A 13,325-nucleotide genomic window follows, 5' to 3' on the forward strand; every position below is an offset into this window, starting at 1 on the left:
GAGAAAATAAATCAGTACCGAAAATCGAATATCGATTAATACCATAAATCAGTGTCAAAAAATTGTCAAAGTGCAATGACAATTTGTTTTCATGTTGCAGGTACTTACCCCTCTAATCTTATTCAACAAATTAACTCGGATAAACGAACGGGTCGTATAAATTCTTTTTGTTTTATAAAAAAATGAAAAAATAAATCAGTACCGAAAACCGAAGACTGATCAATATTTAATTTATTCAACATATTAACGCGGATAAATGAACGATTCGAATGAATTTTTTTTTCTTATAGAGAAATGAAAGAGTAAATCAGCACCGAAAATCGAATATCGATCAATACCGTAAATCAGTATCAGAAAATTGTTCAAATACAATGACAATTTGTTCTCATTTTTCAGGTATTTATCCCTGTAATTTACTCAACAAATTAACTCGAATAAACGAATGATTCGTATCAATTTTTCTTGTCTTATAAAGAAATGAGAGAATAAATCAGTACCGAAAACTGAAGACCGATCAATATTTAATTTATTCATCAAATTAACGCGGATAAATGAACGCGTCGTAACAATTTTTTTTCTCGTAGAGAAATGATAGACGAAATCAGTATCGAAAATCGAATATCGATCAATACTATAAATCAGTGTCAGAAGATTGTCCAAGTGCAATGACAATTTGTTCTCATTTTTCAGGTACTTACCCCTCTAATTTATTCAACAAATTAATTCGGATATATAAACGAAGGATTCGTATTAATTTTTTCTTCTCTTATAGAGAAATGAGAAAATAAATCAGTACCGGAAATCGAATATCGATGAATATCGTAAATCAAAATTTATATTGCTGTTTAATTCCATCGTCGCAAAAGATTTGACGTTTTCTCTATCCTAGTGCTAACTTGTAGAAAATTTGGTACTCATCTCTATTTGACAAAAGTACGTCGGACTTTCTGTACTAACTAATATACAAAATTTTTTTCCATTCTTATTTTTTCTACGTCTAATATTTTAGTACCGAATCTGTCGAAATGAACCGGTCTGCAGAAATCCTGGCAAGACGTTTCTCTCTCTTTCTCGCTCTCCTCTCTCTTCGTCTCTGAATCGCCGCTAACGATCGAAAACCGCAAGCGGAAAGTAACGAAAATTTATTCATCCAACTAAAACGTTCTCCGTGTTATTTTTTAAGCGTTGGATAAATACCGATCCGGCGTTTTGTCAAATATCTAACAAAAGTATCTCCGTTTTTTTCTTGCCGACATTCAAATCGATAAGTTTTCTACAAGTTAGGATTTGATAAAGAAAAAGTCTTTCCCGAGTCGAAATATTAATTCTACATTGATCCTGCAAATTGCATCCAATTTGAAAAATCAATGCAGAATATCTAGATGCGCAATAGTGAACAAGCTTTGTCCTACCTGAACGTTACATCTGGCTACTCTCGCAGTCTCGCCCATGATGAGTCTTCAACAGCGACGTATTCCGCAGTTACTTAATACTCGTTTATCTCGATAACACATATGTACTTAATCCTTATATTCTTAATTTAAATGAGCAATTTTTGTTGATGTTGATTATATATTCGCTTAACAGCGCAAGAGAAACAGCAAAAGAGAACAAAGATAAAAACGTAGATAGAACTGCCTTTGTTAGAACTGCGCGTGAGATAAATATATAAGGATTAAATAATCATATAAGAATTAGAGGAAATGGGAGATGAAAAACACTTTTTATTCTCATCATTCTTAAAGTTCTTTTTTCTTTTTTTTTTCTCTTTTTTTTTCTTTTCTTTTTTCTAATGAGAATGATGAGAATTGTAGCTCTCAAAAGAGCTGAAGCTGCAAAGGCAAAGACAACGGTTATGTCTAATAATGCTGTTTCACTAATAGAGATTTTCATTCAGATTCGGTACAATAAGAAAGATAAACAAGAATGAGAAACGGACATTCTAGCAGATTCTAAACGAAAACAGCAATCTGAGCATTATTAGACGAATAAAAATCAACACTTGTAAAATTTATATCAGATTCTAAGATCATTATTCATAGTTTTCTAAATTGTGTGCAACTTTTTCATTGAGAATACATAATACATAATTAAAAATTTGTATTCATAAACCTTAGCTTGCCTCAGCAACCTTGTTTGAATAGACATTCATATTTTATGAGAAAAGAAAAGTAGAACTCATGTTACGTGAAATTAGGTTAACGAATAATTAAATCTCAAGCTATTTTATTATTTTTCAGGTGATAAACTATGAATGCTGATCTAATTTCGACTCGGGTATGTCCTTACTTCGAGTAAGGTCCGTTAAAATCAGAAAAATCCTGCGTAATAATAATGACTCGAGGTACCTCGAATACCATACATGACGTATCGCTGTCCACGTCTCTCGGCGCGCTCCAAGTCCTCTCTCCATCCTGACTTCTCGATCCGACGTCCTCCTTCTGGTTATTCCGTCGCAGCACCCCCGGATACTCCATCGTAGCACTGGCGACGACACTGACTCTAGCTCTAACACTCGCGCAAGTAAGATTCGGACAAAGAAACGCGTATTAACCGATACGACTACCGACCGACACTCGTACTACTCTGCGTCGCGGTATGCGCGTCATTCGTCGGCCCGAGGCGCAATGTCCTTTCCGCAATCACGGGGTCACGTATAAGCGTACGAAACCAAACAATCGGGAAAGCACGGTTACCCCCCACCTTGCCGATCAGTGTTGATGCCTGCGTCGTCCGTTAGCTGAAAATGAAAACAACTCATGTTTTCAAAGCATGCCTGTGAGAGACTCGCTTCAAACTTCACAATACTTATTTACGTCTGTTCCAAGAATCATATTACGCCGAATTCAAACTGTCTCTATTGACATGACATACACGAGATCTGCGATCGCATCATTGATCTTTCTTTGGACAAGAAAATCCTGAGAGGAACGCTGTTCGAGAATATCACATTTTATATTTCAGGTGCCTTGCAGATTATCGAATCCGACGTAACAGATCAGGGAAAGTATGAATGCGTCGCTATGAATAACACGCGTGAGCATGGAGTACTCCAAGTCAATCACGTTATACGTGAAACGTACGTATATTTAATATTATAAAAACTTATCTTTTTAAACAAAAAGGCGCCAAGTACAAGCGCAACGCGTATTGTGTTATTTTTGGAAGTATCAAACACAAATTATTTTTTTTATTGTATATATGTGTACATAAGTTTTTACAAGTAAAACTTATAACTATAATAAAACTCTGCAACACTTTTCTACTGTACAAAAGAAGTGATATATTAGAACAGTAGCGCCAACTGAGAAACCTAACATATATATATATATGATTATTATTATTATACTTAACTTAATATTTTTAGAAATCTCAAATTCAAATTGTTTTCTTTTTTAAGATATATATTATGTACATAACATAAGTTTTTATAATATATATACATAAACTTTTAAAAGTAAAAATTATATTGTGTTATAAAAATTTAACACGTTTGTTAGTAGTATCCAATATTTAAAAAAAATATATTTTTAAATATTATGTACATAACATAAGTTTTTATAAGTAAAACTTATCAAATTATTTTTTTGTAAGATATATATGTACATAAACTTTTAAAAGTAAAAATTATATCGTGTTATAAAAATTTAACACGTTTGTTAATAATGTCCAATATTTAAAAAAAATATCCTTTTAAAGGTTATGTTATTCAAAATATTCAAGAAAACCTAGCTACAAAATATGTCCATAACATAAATTTTTACAAGTAAAATTTATCATTATTTATTAGAACACTGAGTTATATGGTTATTTTACTTGTTATTGTAACAAATTTATTATTATAACAATGCAATAAAAAATATTTGATACAAAATATCTTGGCGCGGCTTCACCAGAAACTATATCGAACTAAAACTTGTTTAATACATATATGACAGCATTTTTATTATAAGATATTCTATAGTGAAGGTTTATAATTTATTTATTATAATACTATATAAACTTAAATAAAACGTTATACCGTATATGTATAAAGAGAATTTACAAGAACATTTTATTATAATAAAAATGTCATGTATGTATTAATCAAGTATTAGTTCGGTATAGTTTTTGGTGTTTTTTAGAATTTAGAATTATTAAAATAGAGAATTATTCTTATTTAAAGCGTGAGCGAATTGTGCTGTAAATATTAAAGCTTCTTAGTCGTTACGCGGGTGTTTTCATTTACCCGAGTGTAAGCGCGAGTGTGAGAGTGAGCGCAACAATATTATTAATAATAAAATATTTGTAATAATTTCAGTGCGCCGAGTAAACAAAACTTTCAGTATTGTCATAGAGAGGAAAGGAGAGAGAGAGAGAGAGAGAGAGAGAGACAGTCGCGCCCGCGATTCAGATTATGGGCAAGAAAGAATTAGGCTCGCTGAGCGAGAACGAGAGCGACAAGGAGAGAATGATATTCTCTCTTTCTCTCTCTCTCTCTCTCTCTCTCGCTCGCTCGGCGCGTCGACAATTGCCGATCGCGTGGCTCACACGGATTGACCGAGCTGGCTGTGTGCGTATATGGGGGGGGGGGAGGGGAATCCTCGTGCAAGCCAGTCACCAAATTCGCATCACTGATACCAATGATATCAATACCGAACAAGCTGCGGACAAGCGTAACTTGTAAATACCGGAGATCAATTGTTTATCAGCTCATAGACAATTAATATGACGAGATACCCGCGGAGACCCGTGTACTTCTCTTTCGTCTTTGCGTACAATTGCGATCAATAAAAAATTTTCACGAATTGTTCGGTTTTGACATCATTGGTATACGTGTGTACGAGTGTGTATGTGTACAATTGCGTACACGTACAATTGCGATATACACTTATCACGTTAGCATTGATCATTTTTATTCATGCTAAAAGAAATAAGTATGATTATGTAAAGAATTTGTCTGCGTATTATTATACATTCTACATAGTTCTCCCTGCGATAGTAAAAATAACACACTTGAACAACCTCTACGCTCATATCACAAAGCCTGATCCACTGTGCTACTGAAGCAAATTGGTAATTCTTCTGCTATAACGACATTAACAGAAAAGACTAAACTTCAAACTACATTTCTCAAAAATGTTTAAGATTTGCACCGTTTTTGGATAGCATTTGTTACTATTACATCAATATTATACTTTTCTAAAAGCAAAATCGCACGGTGATTTCAAGGATGAAGTTTCCTCTCGTGTGAGATATATATTAATTATACATTCTTTATTAATGGGAAAAGATTTTCCTTTGATTTAAATGTTCAAGAAAAGTTATTTGTCCTCTGAGAATCTTTCAATTTTTATATTCGTGAAAAGTTTATAAAATTCGTAAAGAAAAAAAATTATTTTACTACCTACCTGTTCAAGAGTTGCGCATAAGAGATATTTTAACAAATCTGAATCTGAATCGGTCAACAAATTAAACTTTTCATTCAAAGAAGCATATGTAGGGTAAGCATAAGTAAGATAAGTATAAATAATAAATTAAATATTATTCTCTGAATATAATAATAAATAAATGTTTTTTTCTTTAGCTGAATCATCGAAGTAAATATTCTATTATAAATTGATTTTTCGAATTACAATATTAATTTGATTTTTCAGAGTACGCTTTAAAATTGACTCTTCGGAATACGCTATTAAATTGACTTTTCGGAGTTTTGAATTGACTCTTCTGACTACACATTTTTTAGTTGACTCTGTGGAGTACATATTTTTTAATTAACTCTTCGGAGAGAAGAGAAGAGAAACATTTTATATTTTATTTAAAAAATCTTAATTTTTGCAGAAAACTGATTGATGAAGAAATAAATTAATTCACGACCTCAACGAAGATCTTACAAAAATTACTGCAAGAAATGAAGTTGTTGTTATTATATACCATATTGTAATATTACATTATTGCAATAAATTAAAACATACGCGCAATAATTATCTATAATTTGCATATATGGGCGTTTATGTAATTGTAAGTAATATAAAAGTCATGACAAATTAATGTGGCCGCGCGTTATCTCTGTCGCGTCATTGCTAGAAATCGTCCGAACTCTCGAAATTAGTTTCTTCCCGAATTATGAATATAAAACAATGTGGAAAGGAAAACAAGGGAGTGAAAGGGAGGACGGCGACGTCTGCCTTACGATAACATCGCTGCTGGCTCGCTTCGTCGCGATTGTCTATTCGCTTGTGACGAAGACCGCTTGAGACGAAGACCGATTCTTCGTTTTTATCTAACTAATCTAGCTCGTTCGTGAACATAGCACAGAACAGAACCAAATAATTATCGACATAGCACGGAATAGTACCGACAAATCGTGGACATTAGCTTAGTAGTTCATGTCCATGAAAAATGGACCCAGTTGGCGCTGCGAATCAGCCAACTTTTCCATAACGTTGTAAATGCAGCTATGCCCGCTCTCAGGCTTCTCTCTGGTTACGACCTTATTCTTGCAGCCAATGTAGATGGGCCTTTATTGACACGGCAGTGCACATGCGCGACGGACGGGACCGAGAGGAGAGATACCGTGTTCCGTTTCGCGCCTAAACAGTCGAGGCATGAAGAACTGAGCGCGATCCGATTGTTGATCTCTGATTAACATGGAATCCAGCACGATGATGCACAAGATTGCGAATGGAACCGCCAGCCGTCCCCTCGCGAAAATGCCGGCCAAGGAAGTCGCTCGTGGCAAGATGCACGTCATCAAACGCAGTAAGTTATGGTTTAACCAACGAGTTCGATCGTTCACTCGCGGACATGTATTTGCTCGCAAGAAATAACGTTAAACTCTCTCATGACGCGGTAATAACGTATAATGTTGTGACGTTACTCGGTTCTTGGCTTGAGCCATGTTGCAATTACAGCATTTAATCAAAGTTGCACTAAAAGTTTCTGTCTTTTATCAGATGGGCGTAAGGAGGACGTTCACTTCGATAAGATCACTTCGAGAATCGCCAAACAGTGTTATAGCTTAAACATGAATTACGTGGACCCAGTGAGTATTTCTGTATAGCAAAAAAGTTGCAGTAACATTGCTGCAACTTTTTGTGTTGTACGAGTTGTTGCATCATACAGTACATCAACTCTGTTGTATGACTTTTTGGTAATTATCTAGAATACGGGCTTCCTCACCGATTTCGCTGGAACTTTGCACAATTGTGTATTTTGATATGTAGAACGCGATTTTGAAAGAAAAAAGTGTCGCTCTCGAACAGATCAAAAGTTATGAAAATCTGAAAAATGACATATAAGGTTAGGAAATCTGTCATGCCGATAATACAGACTAACTGAAAAGCATGCGCAATACGTCAAAGTGTAAGATAGTGCATATAAACGCGGTGGCTCCGCCCCTCCCCCCGCACCCCCTCCAAAAAACCTTAACAAAGATGCAACTTAATGCATCTTTATATATTGTTAAGTTTATTGCGTGAGTTTTAAACATTTTAATCTTTACAACAATGCCCAACAGCACATGAAGATGCAATAAGTTGGGTTAGGATTTCTTTCGGGTGTGATGGGGTGGAGCCCCTCCCCTACTTATATGTACTATCTTACACTTTCCAACCAAGAAATACAGATTATAAGTTCTGTATTATCGGTATGACAGATTTCCTAACTCTACGTGTGTCATTTTTCAGATTTTTATAACTTTTGATCCATTTGAGAGCGACACTTTTTTTCTTTCAAAATTGCATTCTAAACATCAAAATACATAATTATGCAAAGTTTCAGCGAAATCTGTAAGGAAGCATGTACTTTAGATAATTACCGACTTTTTATATGTAATTGCAGTTTAAGATTCTGCATTATATATTTGATATATACTGTATGTACATATATGTGGTGCATGTATTTGTTTACATGCGCTTCTATGATCTCTTGATAAGGGATAAAATCTTATTTCTGTGCACTAGACCATCATGTTCTTAATTGTCATATATATATATATATATACATACACTGGATATATAAATTCTAGCAGTTTCTAAAAGTGTAAATTTATATATCGTACATAAATGTATCCTACCTTTGTAGTCTGCTGTTGCAATTCAAGTGATACGTGGTTTGTATTCTGGAGTAACTACAGTTGAATTGGACAATCTTGCTGCTGAAACTGCTGCTACTATGGCAACTCAACATCCTGATTACGCTATATTAGCTGCACGAATTGATGTATCTAACTTACACAAGGAGACTAAGAAGAGCTTCAGTGGTACATTCTGAACCTGTTGATTTAATTCAGTCAATGTATCACAACGTTCTTGATCATAATCTTAATAACTTATAGAGGTGATGCACGATTTACATTATGCCAGGGATCCTATCACGAATGAACCAAATCCTGTAATCAGCGAGCACTACTACAATATTATAAAGAGAAATGCAGAGAGATTAGATTCTGCTATAATATATGACAGAGATTTCAATTACAATTATATGGGTTTCAAAACACTGGAGAGAAGCTATTTGCTCAAAATCAACGGCAAGATAGTAGAGAGACCGCAGCACATGCTGATGAGAGTGGCTGTTGGCATTCACGAGGATGATATTAACAAGGTTATAGAAACGTATGATTACTTGTCTGAACGATATTTTACGCACGCGTCGCCAACGTTATTCAACGCCTGTACTAAGAACCAACAGATGTCCAGGTACTTACAATGATGTTTAATTAATACGCAACAGTACATTGTGCACTGACAAGAGCCCCTCTTTACGCAGCTGTTTCCTTTTAACCCTCAATGACGATTCGATAAAGGGTATTTACGGCACACTAAAGAAGTGTGCACTTATTAGCAAATATGCCGGTGGAATAGGAATCAATGTGCATTGCATCCGTGCAAAGGACACTGATGATACGTACGATACGGATGCAACCAACGGATTGATTTCTGTTCTGAAGTTGTACAACGACATTGCTATTTACGTTGATCAAGGGGGGAACAAAAGACCCGGGGCGTTTGCTGTCTATTTGGAACCATGGCATGCGGATATCTTCGATTTTCTGGAACTCAAGAGAAACATCGGTAATTCCTCTCTGTTTCCTTCACTTTATCACGTGGAATAATTGAGAGGATAGGGGAATATTTGAGAGAATTTCTCAATAATCAAGAAATTAGCATTATTGCAACTTTTTATTCATGTAGGGGATGGAAACTTGCGAGCCCGAGATTTGTTTTACGCGCTGTGGGTGCCAGACCTCTTCATGGAGCGTGTATTTGACGATGAGGTCTGGAGTTTGATGTGCCCGTACGAATCCCCTGGCTTGGCTGATGTGTGGGGAGATGAATTCAATGAATTATATACCAGGTATATGTTGGCGATTATCTTATTAGGTATATCATTATCATTACATTAACAAGCTACATATAATCCGCCCTTAATCAAGGTTGATCAGGTTTGATAAATTTACTTTCGCAGATATGAGAAAGAGGGTCGCTATAAGAGACAAGTACAAGCCAGAGATGTGTGGGTCACTATTCTCAGGTCGCAAGTAGAGACTGGAACGCCTTATATGCTCTATAAAGATCACTGCAATCGAAAATCGAATCATCAACATCTGGGCACGATCAAATGCAGCAATCTGTGCACAGAGATTGTCGAGTACTCCAGTCCCGAAGAAGTAGCTGTGTGCAATTTAGCATCTATCGCCTTGAACATGTTCGTGAACACCAACAAAAAGACATTCGACTTTGATAAGCTCAAAACGGTCGTAAAGATCGTCACTCGGAACTTGGACAAAGTTATCGATGTCAATTTCTACCCCATCCCCGAGACTAAACGGTCCAATCGAAGACATAGACCCATCGGTAAGATTACAGTGGTGACTAAAGTGAGCTTTTTGTGCCGGCACGGTTGAAATGGTAGGTTTTTGAAAGAAACAACGTTACGCAAGGCGGAAACGTTCATTTATCTCTCTTAGCTGTGTTCAACGTCCGTTAAAATATAAATTGAATCGTTTAAGCTTGAGTAACTTTCGTAAGAAATTACAGAAACGGCCATTTCTGACCGCTCGACAGTTCTATCGTTGAGCAGTTTTGATTCCGCCGTATGATCAAATGTTGACCACAAGCTAGAGCTGTAAGAACCGTAAGCGTGTATCTTCAAGGTATCGGCGTACAAGGTTTGGCGGACGCGTTCCTGTTGATGCGATATCCGTTCGAGAGCAAGGAAGCGAAGGAGCTCAACATCAAGATCTTCGAGACGCTTTATTACGGCGCCTTGGAAGCCAGTTGCGAGTTGGCCGCGGAAAAGGGTACCTATGAGACGTACGAGGGTAGTCCGGTCAGCAAAGGTGTAAGTTGTGTTCGAGAAGTGCCCTAATAACTACGAAGGATAAGGCTCTTACCTAATGATCTATCTTATAACGATCTAGATTCTGCAATACGACATGTGGAATGTTAAGCCGACGGATTTATGGGATTGGGATGAGTTGAAGACGAAAATCGCGAAACACGGAGTGAGAAACTCGCTCTTGATCGCACCGATGCCAACCGCGTCGACTGCGCAAATTTTGGGCAACAACGAGTCCATTGAGGCGTACACCAGCAATATCTACGTAAGACGTGTGTTGTCCGGAGAGTTCGTCATTATCAATCCGCATCTGTTGCGAGATCTGACAGTCAGAGGTTTGTGGGGCAAAGACATGCAGAACGAGATTCTCGCGAACTTTGGATCTGTCCAAGTAAGTGACTCTGTGATCATCTCGTTTTTCTCCTCTGCTCTAATGGTCTTTCAGCGTGAATCTAAGTAGGATATGTGCCTTGCAATGTTACTTATACTTTCCAGAATATTGAACGTATACCCGATGATCTGAAAGAACTCTACAAGACGGTTTGGGAGATATCGCAAAAAGTAATCCTCGAGATGGCAGCTGATCGAGGAGCTTTCATCGATCAGTCGCAGTCGTTGAACATCCACATAGCGGACCCGTCAACTGAGAAACTCACGTCGATGCACTTCTTCGGCTGGAGAAGCGTAAGATTATTGTTTGACTTTTAAAAGTGCAGAAATAAAATCGGATATTGTTTCGCTCATTTCCATTGAATACACGTGGTTCCTACTTGACAGATTATGTTGTCTGCAGGGCTTGAAGACCGGCATGTATTACTTGAGAACGAAGCCGGCTGCAAATCCGATACAATTTACAGTGGACAAGTCGAAGTTACAAAGTCGTGACTCTCTGTCCAGCTCTACGTCCGATATCAGCAGTCCTATTAAGTCTCCCGACAAAGACGCTGACAACAGCGAGAAACGAAATCTAATCAATCAGCAAGCGAATAAAAACTTGGAGGCGATGCTCGCTTGTGCACGTGAGAACAAGGATGCGTGTATGGCCTGTAGCTCGTAAATATCTATCATTATCACCTCTACATCACTTCATTCTACATTAACGTATGTAATGGGGTTGAAGGCAAATACGTACAGTAACAGACAATAACTTTTATGTAATATACATTTGTGTATGTGTGTACGTACATAAATGTGTATGTATATCTTTTATTATCAGTAAATTAGCATCATTTTAAAACATAAGGTTAAAAGATAAGGTTTAAAACATAAAAGGTTAAAACGAATTTATACATTATAAATTTGTGATAGGAGCCTAATAAGTATGTTAAAGCATAAGTTTGATCTTCACAGAAAGTTTAAATCTGCATCTAAAATGCGCGGGAGGAGTTATACAAATTGTTGATACATATATTTTACAAGCCTATCATATTGAATGTTCAATGCTACACAGCATTAAGAATACTGGTGCTATTTACAAACTAGCCTAGTATCCACCCAATATCTTGACTGTGACTGTAAGAAATTCCTAATAGATTTTCTACTTTTGTAAATTGTATAATTTTGGAAGATCTTTTCTTCATGGTTTACTCATGCATTGTATTACATCGCTAAAATGTTTTTGATTAAAAGTGTGCATACATTAATATATGTAAATTTATCGAAATAAAAATTTATAAGAAGTTAGAAAGTTGAAGTATTTATACTTTCCCTGTGATGTCTTCCAAGTGGAAACCAGCTCGATCGAGTAAAATTGAATATCAAGAAATATATGCATAAATATCACATTGTACAAAGAAAAAATACCTTTGCTCGATGAGAAGAAGCAAAATTCAAGAAGTTGTAATTTCCACAAACATATTAGGTGCTTGCAAAAAATTTGTATGTCAAAGCCATCTTTATTTATTAATAACAACGAGATGACAATATTTTGACCAAAATATTGGTTGTTACCATTGATACTCTACTGGTAAAATTACTTTTTTCAGGGTTAAATTACTTTTTTTTACAATTTATTCATCGATTCATTCACATTGTCTCAACATTTTGCAACTATACATCAGATAGATTGCACTGTATCGGTCTAAATAGATGAAAATCGGACAGAGATGTCTGAAAGATACATTAGTTGTGGCAGGACTTGCCAATCTAACTCTATTTCTTCAATTACAACATGTGACTTGACATTGTCATGAAGCAGAATAACTCTGTGCCGATTTGTGGCTATTTGAAAACATTTTTCCCTTGGTAGTAATAGCTTATAGTGAAGCATTCCTTCGTAGTCCCATTAGATACACAGGAAAACCTTATGATTGTAGATGTTGCATCTTGTGGATATCTCTTGTTGTCTGGAATCAACTCATGACTTTTTGTGTTCAGGATTGTCAAAGGAGATTCACTTTTCATTACCTATAACTATTCGCCACAAAAAGTTTTTTGTGCCTCCTAGCAAGCAAGGAGCAACAAATGGCAAACTGATTCACAATCGCCTTTGCACAGAGTTAACGGGAAAGCTATTCTCTTCTGAATTCTTCTGAATCTTTCCCATTGTTTTCAGATGTTGATACTGAAGCTGTTGTGATGATGATACAGTTGATTAGTCAACTTCAGGTCGCCTCGCAAGCTCCTTTGATGTTAATGGGTCGAGTTTTCATTGACCGATACCTCCAGTTTGTTATTCTCCATCTCGCTCGGAGGACTAGAACGTGGCTTATCGTTGACATTGTAATCACCGTTTTTAAACTTTTTGAACCATTTGGCACAGGCAGCAGTGGATACAGCATTTGTTCCATAGGTCTCACAAATCAATCTCTTAGTCGTTTCAACAGTTTCACCTCGATTAAAGAAATAAAGCATGCAGTAGCGAAGGTGAATTTTATCTCGTTTCATCTTCAATCGCGTTAAATGTTTAGAGTTATGAACAGCTAAACATCAAGGCTGCGTTCGGAAACGTCATTCGAGTCCGGGTGCCTCCGCTGTGCAGTATGAGAAAGACCTAGAATGAA

General features: G+C 36.3%; 1 protein-coding gene and 1 long non-coding RNA gene across 2 annotated transcripts; one reads left to right on the forward strand and one right to left on the reverse strand.

The window, feature by feature from the left end:
- The first annotated feature begins 6,507 nt into the window (after positions 1 to 6,507).
- Positions 6,508 to 11,976, forward strand: LOC105189123 (Ribonucleoside diphosphate reductase large subunit). Its single transcript, XM_011151027.3, has 11 exons — positions 6,508 to 6,741; positions 6,936 to 7,024; positions 8,065 to 8,242; positions 8,318 to 8,681; positions 8,752 to 9,056; positions 9,177 to 9,339; positions 9,451 to 9,839; positions 10,139 to 10,326; positions 10,406 to 10,714; positions 10,819 to 11,007; positions 11,117 to 11,976. The coding sequence occupies exons 1-11, from the start codon at positions 6,630 to 6,632 to the stop codon at positions 11,378 to 11,380; spliced, it is 2,550 nt and encodes an 849-aa protein (XP_011149329.1). The 5' UTR covers positions 6,508 to 6,629; the 3' UTR covers positions 11,381 to 11,976.
- On the reverse strand, positions 11,514 to 13,324 carry LOC112590081 (uncharacterized). The gene is made up of 2 exons (XR_003113977.1): positions 12,730 to 13,324; positions 11,514 to 12,668 (listed from the first exon to the last, which is right to left on the reverse strand). It is a non-coding gene; the product is annotated as an uncharacterized LOC112590081 (long non-coding RNA).
- Between the last annotated feature and the right edge of the window lies 1 nt (position 13,325).

Source organism: Harpegnathos saltator, unplaced genomic scaffold (genome assembly GCF_003227715.2).
Source record: "Harpegnathos saltator strain DR-91 unplaced genomic scaffold, Hsal_v8.6 scaffold708, whole genome shotgun sequence".
NCBI lineage: Eukaryota > Metazoa > Arthropoda > Insecta > Hymenoptera > Formicidae > Harpegnathos > Harpegnathos saltator.